At 48.8% G+C, this 9,625-nt stretch overlaps 1 protein-coding gene across 1 annotated transcript in view; it reads left to right on the top strand.

Annotated features, from left to right (window-relative positions):
• Positions 1-209: 209 nt before the first annotated feature.
• Positions 210-9,625, top strand: part of Nfatc4 (nuclear factor of activated T cells 4) — a 13,719-nt gene continuing 4,303 nt past the window's right edge. The window contains exons 1-6 of the mRNA XM_005370413.3: positions 210-258; positions 383-608; positions 979-1,106; positions 2,159-3,254; positions 4,588-4,750; positions 5,343-5,542. Coding sequence (XP_005370470.1) covers positions 1,007-1,106; positions 2,159-3,254; positions 4,588-4,750; positions 5,343-5,542 — 1,559 coding nt within the window. The 5' untranslated portion in view covers positions 210-258; positions 383-608; positions 979-1,006. The remainder of the gene's footprint in view (positions 259-382; positions 609-978; positions 1,107-2,158; positions 3,255-4,587; positions 4,751-5,342; positions 5,543-9,625) is intronic.

Raw genomic sequence — 9,625 nt, 5'->3', positions numbered from 1 at the left:
CTTTCTAGTCCGCAGCTCGAGGAGGGTGGGAGGGGGAGAGGAGAAAGGGACCCGACTTCCTCCTCCAAGGAAGCTAATTAATGGCCTATCTAGGCGGCTAGGACCAGGGTATCGGCAAAGCCCGGCCTGGATCTATGCCCAGAAGGGGCGGTGGGCCTTTAAAGGCTTCCTGGGGTTAGAAAAGTCTGAGAGGCTTCCCGGACAACTAAAAGTTCTGCATCCTCAGAAAATGGGAGGAGTGGCCGGTGGAGGTGATGGGTAAGCAGTGCAAAAGCTCCCTTGAAGGCCCAGGTACAGTGGTCTCAGCGAGGGTGGAGAAAGGAATGGCCTCCTCTTAGAACAGCCCAGAACCTCTCTCAATTCCGCAACTCTTTCTACTCAGACTTGGATTGACAGCGCAGAAGCGGTGGCCTTTCTTGGGAGATGCTAGCTACACTACTCTTCAGATCTTAAGGAAGGATGAACCACGGACCCGCCACACTGGGAGCCCAGAATATGGCCTCTTTAAGGCGACTCGGATTCCCCCCACCTCCTCCCTCCGCTGAGACTAAATAAGTTGAGGTTTGGGCTTCCAGTGAGAAGTGATTGTCACTACTGCGAGCCAATAGGTACCATTAGGGTCCTGTAACGTTTGAAGGGAACACTTTCCAATTCAGTTTTTTCTCCCCCTTTGGAGGGGGCGGGACTGGAGAGATGACTGAGAGAAGGAGAGTGGGGGAGGACTAGGGGCGCGTGGTTTTCCCATCTCATCCCTGGAGGAGGGGCTGGAGCATCCCTGGTAGCCAATCAGGGACAGGCTGGGGGGGCCGCTTTGAAGAAGTTTGGGGGAAAAAAGTTTGGAGAAGTTTCTATAATAACGAGGGGGCGTCCGGAGGGAGGCGGCAGCGACAGAAGAGGGGGCGTCTCAGAGAAAGGGAGGGAGGGAGCCACCCGCGCGTGAAGCTCCAGCAGCGTCCAGAGCCTCCCCCTCCCACCCAGGCGGGACCTGGGGGCTCCGGCCGGACCCATGGGGGCGGCAAGCTGCGAAGATGAGGAGCTGGAATTTAAACTGGTGTTCGGGGAAGAAAAGGAAGCCCCCCCGCTGGGCGCGGGGGGCCCTGGGGAAGGTTAGTGTGGGGCTGGGAAGGGGTCATCTGGCCAGTGACTGAAGGGCAGGGGCGATCTGAGTTAGGACACTTTGGAGGTAGTGAGCCTGGGGTGGGGGTTGAGGTGGGTCAGAGGTTGAAGGGAGCTGAGGGACTACCAAGGCTGAGGAAGTGAGGCTGGGGGCCATGGCACCACTTTTTCCTTTTTAGGTCGTGACTGGGGTGGGAGTGGGGGTGTTGTTGGCTACGCGCCGCCTCCCGGCTAGGCCGGCTGTCTCTGTGATGGGGGGCGGAGGGGAATCTCGGCCCCCAAGAGCCCGGGGTGCCGGCTTGGGAAGGGGTGGGTTGGTTCTGGAGTTTGAGTCTTTCGGACCTAGGCCTGGTCCTGCAGACGTGACGCCTGGGGCTGGGGGCTCTTTCGGGCAGCGCAGGGGCACCCCTCCCGCTCCCCCTGTCTAGCCGCAATGAGAGGCAGATGGCGGGGATCGAGCCGGGGGCGGCGGCCGGCGCTCGCACGGAATCCGCGCTGCCCGCTGCCCCCACCCCTCTGTTGGCTGGGCCCCCGCACGCATCACCCTTCGGCTGCACCCCCGCCCCCTTTTGGGGGGGCGAGGGAGGAGCCACCTCCCCTTGTCACCGCAGACATGCCCCCATCCTTCCCACCCCCAGGCCACTGTTGCGATGGTAACTGGGGTTTCTGCCAACACCATTTGGGGGTTTGGGAACCGTTGCTAATTGGGTTCATGTGTGAGTCGCCCCCAGCCCAGCCCAGAGCCTGGGCAAACACACCTCTAGGCCGAGCTCTAGCACTCCGCAGCCTACGGTCCTCACCTTAAGTCCCACCTTCTCTAATACCCTAGGACCTAGGACCAGGGATTCAGAATATGAGGTTCTGGCATGCCTGTATCTCGTTTCCATCTTCTGATGTTCAACTTTGCTTTTGTTCTGAGACTAGGAAACCCCTCCTAGATGAGCAGCATATCAGGATTTGGGAGCTAACCATCCGAGGAACCTAGACATCTCACCAGCTTCTCTCTCCCTATCTCCCTCTACCCCCCTTTCCTTTTTGACAGAGCTGGACTCAGAGGATGCCCCTCCCTGCTGTCGTTTGGCCCTTGGGGAACCCCTTCCTTATGGTGCTGCCCCTATTGGTATTCCCCGACCCCCACCCCCTCGGCCAGGCATGCACTCACCACCACCCCGTCCCGCCCCTTCACCTGGCACCTGGGAGAGCCAGCCGGCTCGGTCGGTGAGGCTGGGGGGCCCAGGAGGGAGTGCGGGGGGTGCTGGGGGAGGTCGTGTTCTTGAGTGTCCCAGCATCCGGATCACTTCCATCTCTCCCACGCCTGACCCACCGACCTCGCTGGAGGACACTCCTGAAACCTGGGGAGATGGCTCTCCTAGAGATTACCCCCCACCAGAAGGCTTTGGGGGCTATCGAGAGGCAGGAAGCCAGGGCGGAGGTGCCTTCTTCAGCCCGAGCCCTGGCAGCAGCAGTCTGTCTTCGTGGAGTTTCTTCTCCGATGCCTCGGACGAGGCCGCCCTGTATGCAGCATGCGACGAGGTGGAGTCTGAACTTAATGAAGCAGCCTCTCGCTTTGGCTTGAGCTCTCCACTGCCTTCGCCCCGGGCTTCTCCTAGGCCCTGGACCCCGGAGGATCCATGGAGCCTCTGCGGTCCAAGCTCCGGAGGCCGAGCGCCAGAGGATAGCTGGCTACTCCTCAGCGCTCCTGGGCCCATCCCAGCCTCCCCGCGGCCTGCTTCACCCTGTGGCAAGAGGCGCTATTCCAGTTCAGGAACCCCGTCTTCGGCTTCCCCAGCTCTGTCCCGCAGGGGCAGCCTTGGGGAAGAGGGTCCAGAGCCACCTCCACCGCCCCCATTGCCTCTGGTCAGGGATCCTAGTTCTCCAGGCCCTTTTGACTATGTCGGAGCTCCAACAACCGAGAGCATCCCTCAGAAAACCCGGAGGACTTCTAGCGAGCAGGCTGTGGCCCTGCCTCGGTCTGAGGAGCCTGCCTCCTGCAATGGGAAGCTGCCCTCCGGAACAGAAGAGGCTGTGGCCGCTCCGGGAGGTCTGCGGAAAGAGGTGGCTGGCATGGACTATCTAGCAGTGCCTTCTCCCCTTGCATGGTCCAAGGCCCGGATTGGGGGACATAGCCCCATCTTCAGGTGAGGGCTAGATCTGGCACCCCTCTGCTCTTCAACCCATTCTACTCAGGGAGCAGGAAAGTCGAAGGACGGGTTTAAAGACAGGTCCTGATTCCAGGTGTGCTCCACTTCTCAGAAGAGCTTCTGCAACAGGACCCCAGCAGCTAATTTGTTTTAAGACAATTTAGTTTAAAAACAAACACCTCCCCAAAAGCCAGCAGACTGACAATGGGCTGTTTCCTGTGGACCTATTAGAAAAAGCCTCTTCAGTATTCTAAGAATGGTTATTGGTTATCGTAAACCCCTTTAGGGTTCCCACACCTCCTGGCCAGTCCTGTCTCAGGCAGATTGATCTTAGCCTATGGCTGATTTAGACAGAACAGGTAGAAGAACCCTGTGTTCCATTACAAGAAGCCCACCACTAACTCTTTGTCTAGGTGCGGGTCTTAAGAACCCCACTTCCAATCTGAATAAAGTTACATGCATTTGCAAGTCAACGAATTCATATTGAAACTTGCCTTTCTATCCCTTCTAGTCCTGCCCATTTCAATAGTCCTAACCCCTGAGCTGTCAGACTGAGGTGTCTCCATCCTGAGAAGTTTCTAGAGGGAAGCTAGACTCGCTGGGATTCCCATAGGCCAATGTTTCTCAACTTAGGCATACTACTGTGTTGAGTTGGACAATTTCTTGTGCAGGGCTGTACTGATTGAGCAGCCTCCTAGGCCTTTATTCATTAGACACTAGTAGCAGCTTTTGCATTCGCTATGGTAAGTAAAAGACTGCAAAATATGGGGCCTGGGGGAAGGGGCAGGAAGTTACCAGTTGAGATTTCAGAAAAGCAGTCCTTAGTCTTTGCAACTTTTCCTACTTAGCCCCAACTAGCAGGAAGGAGTTGACCTGGTAGCAGAGTAGCCTGCCCCTAGCTTCTACTTTAGGCTTCTGCCCTCAGCCTTTCTAGTTTTCTAATGCTTTTTCTGGTCTAAAATGGCACTTCTTCATTGTACCTGTCCTCCTAGATAAGAGGATGAGTATGGCCTTTGGGTTCCTCTGTTTCTTGGTAAAACCTTCAATCCTTTGTCCAGAACCTGGGAGAAGGGAGTCTCAGTGCTATTGCCATCTTTCATGCATGAGCGCGCGCGCGCACACACACACACACACACACACACACACACACACACACACATCTTCAAAGGACCTTGTTCCCTATCATTTCCCCTGTTTCTGAGATTTTGGAATTGACTTTTGCCGTGATTTCTTATTTCTCCCATACCCACACTGCCTTCTCCCTCACACACCCAGTGTGATGCTGATGGGGCTGAGGTTCCAGACGACCATACTCTCCTCTTCCACCCAGGACCTCTGCCCTACCTCCCCTGGACTGGCCTTTGCCCAGCCAGTATGAACAGCTGGAGTTGAGGATTGAGGTGCAGCCTAGAGCACACCATCGAGCCCACTATGAGACAGAGGGCAGCCGAGGTGCTGTCAAAGCTGCCCCTGGAGGTCACCCTGTGGTCAAGGTAAGGGGCAGAAGGCAGGCCCGACTTTCTTTCTCTTCTCCCGACCCAGATTCCTGCAAATGAGCTTCAGCCATACACAGAATCATGGCACTGCCCTTTCCCACACTCTCAGCTGTGACCCCGCAGGCAGCCCAGGGGAGGGGCTGGAACCGGGAAAGGAAGGGTACATAGCAAGGACCCAGATATACTTTCTACTCTTCTTTTCTGTTCTACACCCCCACGCTCCCCAACTTATCCCACGGGACATCAGCCTCATGTCTACTTTGGAAAATGGTGACTCGCCAGATGTGGGGGAGGGTTTCAGCTGAGGCCAAAGGTCACTGGGAGTTAGGTTTTCTCTATATTGAGTTGGCCTAGTCTTTCTTGGAAGCTCTTCCTCTTTTGCCCAGCCCAGTTTGGGCCTTCCAAGAATAACACTGTGAACTTGACTGTGAACATTTTCTCTACAGCGGATACCCAGTTTCCCACAGGGAATCCCTTTCAGGGTATTCATCTTTCACCATTCCCATCCTTGGACAGGAAAAGCCAAGGATGGATAAAGGGTGAAAGACTCTGGGGCTTTCAAACAGGTGCTTCTGTCTCCTCCTGCCAGCTCCTAGGCTACAGTGAGAAGCCGCTGACTCTCCAGATGTTCATTGGCACTGCGGATGAAAGGAGCCTGCGGCCGCATGCCTTCTACCAGGTGCATCGTATCACTGGCAAGATGGTGGCCACGGCCAGCTATGAAGCTGTAGTCAGTGGTACCAAAGTGTTGGAGATGACCTTACTCCCAGAGAACAACATGGCCGCAAAGTAAGTCCCCAGTCAACTTTCCCCCAGCCTGCAGAATTTAAGACCAGAAAGCCCCCCCTTTTTCTCTTTCCCAGAAGAGCTAGATATCATCACTCCAAGTCAGTTTCCAGCTTTCTAGGCAAGTGTTTTGTGTAGCAAGTTTTTCTCTGTCTGGCAAGCCAGCTTGCAAGTAACGGCACAGAGACTTCTGTTATGAAAGAAAAGAATTACGAAAATTATTATGAAAGCTTGGCCTATAGCTTAGGTTTGTTCCTAACTAGCTCTTATGACTTAACACATTATATTCATCCACATTCTATCACATGGCATTACCTCTCTTCTCTTGTACCTCCTCTTTCCTCTGCATGTCTCCTAGTGCCTCAGTTCCTCCTCTTCTTCCTTTCTCTTTGGAAGGCCCATCTATTGCTCCTGCCTACCTATTGGCCATTTAGCTTTTTATTATACCAATCACAGCAACATATCTTCACACAGTATACAAATATCCCACAGCACTTCCCCCCTTTTCTCTAAATAAAAGGGAAAGATTTTAATTCTGACATAGTAAAACTATACACAATAACAATTATTAAGTAAGGACTACATTCACAATGTCTAGTCCATTTGTATTTGGCAAATTTGGAGAAAGTACTGTATTGCCTACCCTATCAAAGTTTTATACCTAAACCACTTTCTATCATAACTATGTATTACCATCCTAAAAAATATATTTTTAGACCTTAAATCATCTTCTTAAATAATCAACTTAAGATTTTATGTTTCTCAACCTTATAAACTTTGCATTTCTTATGCAAGTTTCTTTTCTGACTTTGATAACAATAAACTGTAACTATTATTACCTTGTCTTCAACCTCCATCAAAGACCCAAGAAGAATATACTATTACCTGAGTAAACAGGAAGTGTAGAACAAACAACTTCCAAAACTACAGAAATGACAGAGACGGCTGACTGCCTAGATAGTCTCTCAAGGTTCATCTGCAACATTGGGGCATCCACCTTTTGCCTATGGGCCTAGAATATCTGACAGACTTTTCTGTGAAGCAGGAATTTTAAAGGACTGTCTTACTTGTCTTGGCAAAGTTCAGCAGCTGCTTTCTTTTGTGTCCTGTTTGTCCAGTTTGGACAGCATACTGTCAGCAGTGGAGGCAAGGGCAGTTTCTTGCCCAGGGGCTAGCTTTGCCACATTGGAAGCAAACTCCATGTGGAGATTCTTTGATAACCATCATTCCTTTTTTGAAGAAAATTGGTGCTACCAGGAGCAGACATGTCTCACTGTCATCAAAAGCTTTATGTTATTGAAACATCTTAAATTTCATATTCTATAGATTTCTGAAGTGTTTGAAGACAACCCATCTAAGAGATATCTGTTTAACCTTGAAAACTTGACCATCTGACTACAAGTTTGATTGTTAGATGACTAAGAACTAACATGTCTTTATTTATTATCCCAAATAGCTTTCAAGGGCTAAGCTTTACATTACATTTTTAAATGAGCTGCACAGGTATAACACCTTAAACAAGAGTAGAAACACATATACAGTATAAGAAAAATAACCTTAAATTTGTATCAATATGCAAAAATCCATACCAATGTAAAATAATGGAGACTAGTGGTTGTTCAAAAGTAGGTGTAACAATCCACCCTTTTGTCCCATAATTTCTATACTATATCTTCCCTTTTTCTTTTCAGAAAGAGATTCCTGAATCTAATCTCCTTTGTTCAGCTTTTTTCTTGACCATGACCAACAACAACTTGTATCCAACTCCCCCTAAGTGATGATAAGCATCTGTAGTTCATTGAAAGACCAAACCACCCAGTCCATCTCCGGGAATGTGGTGTCCTGTTCTCTAGATTGATTTCTGCTGTCTGGGGGTGACAGAATCTTCAGGGGACCCTGACAAAACTGGGATAATGGTCAAGTCCTGGGAGAACTAGCTGTATTATTTTTTGTTTAGTCTCTGTGTGATGGGAAAGTGTAGAACTTATCTGAAGTCTTGGCTGGATAGTCTGTAAGACTGGACCATCTCAGCTAGCAGCTTTGAAGCTGTTCTGGATGTAGAATTTTGAGGAAACTGCAATAGAGACACTCTGAGAGGCTGGATCACCTGGGCTACTTGTCTTCATTGGTGTCTGTTTTCTTTTTCTGAAAAGCAAACTTTTAAAGGTAGCATATACATCTGTATTAACACAAATATGGACTGTGCAGTGTGTACAAGAGAGCTAAAGATGATTTTTTGTTTATGTTTGAGCAGGTAAAAGGCATCTATAAATTTTATGTTTTTTTGACTGTATAACCAAACCTCATACTGTGCTACATGAAAAGATGACATGTAATAATAAGTATGAATACTCTATACATAACAAGATTTATCATGTCTCATCCAGTTTCAGAGCTGTTTCATAGTAGAGGGATCAACATATATATCTCCTGTCTTTTTTGGTTTCTTTTTTCATGTCTGTAGCCAAGATTTTCAGGAGGTTTTTCCTTCAGTCAGATCTGAAGGAAATTAATCTTTATTAATTTTGAAGGGAACCATAACTTTTTGTTTCCTGTGGAAATAAAGGCATAGTGTCTTCCCCAATGCAATAGATTTTCTGACTTTTATTTTGAAGTTAAGGCATTCTTAAAATATATAGGTTGATTTCCTTTAGCAGTTTCCATAATTCAATGTCTTTCTGTAGCTATTGTTTTTTTTGTTCATTAACATTAAAAATTTAAAGTCAACAAAGCACCACACAAGATGCAGACACCATGTGTTTTTTCCCATATTTATGTGGCTTTTTTCTTTTATATTACTTTACTCCCTCTTTAAAGATTTTACTTTATTATTTTTAAACTATTTATTCTTGCCAGGCGATGGTGGCGCATGCCTTTAATCCCAGCACTCGGGAGGCAGAGGCAGGCGGATCTCTGTGAGTTCGAGACCAGCCTGGTCTACAGAGCTAGTTCCAGGACAGGCTCCAAAGCCACAGTGAAACCCTGTCTTGAAAACAAAAAAAAAAAACAAAAAAAAACAAAAAAAAAACCTATTTATTCTTTTATGACTGCCTATACCCCTTTTCTTTTTTCTCCCCCAGCATCTAAGTCATTTTTACGCATACTGTAACCTATTCAGAGGGTTTTTTGGGTTTTTTGGCCTGGAATTGACTTTATGAAGCTCCTGTAGTCATACTCTTGCAGCATTCTCTGAGCCAAATCTTAAACTGCTAAGCTGTGGCTAGGCCCTCTGCCATGAGGCTCTCTCTCATGGCCTCGCGGCTGGCTCTGCTCACTTAGGGTCAGTGAGAGTGGAGCCACTTGTTCAGAACTCTGTTTTCTTAGCTTTCTCGGGCCTTATGTGGACCCATGTTGGGCACCATATGGAGCAAGCTTTCTTGTCAGACTATCTATGGATCACCAGCCTACAGATAATGACCTGGAGACTTCTTATTAAGTATGAGAGTTCAGCCTATATCTTAGGGTTGTTTCTAACTAGGTCTTATAACTTAAATTAACCCATTTATATTAATCTAAGTTCTATCACATGACTTTATCTCTCTTCCATCTTGCATCTCCTGTTTTCTCTCTGTGTCTCCTGGCATCTCTCGCCTGCCTCCATTCCTCCCTGTCTTCCTTTCTCTCTGCCAGGAAGTCCCACCTATCTCTCTTGCGTATCTATTGGCTTTTCAACCTTTTATTACATTCATCACAGCAACACATCTTCTTACAGTGTACAGATGTTTTGCAACAATTTTGTACCATTGAGCTATAGCCTCAGCTCAACTTCCTCCTCCTTCTTAAAGTCCTGGGAATTGAACCTAGGGCTTTATATACACTAGGGAAATGCTCTGTCACCAAGTCTCATCCCCAGTCGGTTTCTGACCTTCATGTCTAAGAAAGTATTTTTTGAGGCTAGGGAGCTTTCTTGGAGGCCATGTCTAGATTAGAAAATGGACCGAGGGTGGGAGCTTCCCCTCTGGAAATGTATCACCTCCTCGCCTTTGCCTAGGAAGTCTTACCATCTCTCCTTTGCCTAGGAAGGCTTACCATCTCTCCTTTGCCTAGGACGAATAGCTTTCAAGGGCTAAGCTTTACATTACATTT

This window comes from Microtus ochrogaster, unplaced genomic scaffold, assembly GCF_000317375.1.
Source record: "Microtus ochrogaster isolate Prairie Vole_2 unplaced genomic scaffold, MicOch1.0 UNK80, whole genome shotgun sequence".
NCBI classification, from domain to species: Eukaryota; Metazoa; Chordata; class Mammalia; order Rodentia; family Cricetidae; genus Microtus; species Microtus ochrogaster.
The sequence above is the reverse complement of the archived record's forward strand: the minus strand, read 5'-3'. Positions and strand labels throughout refer to the sequence as shown.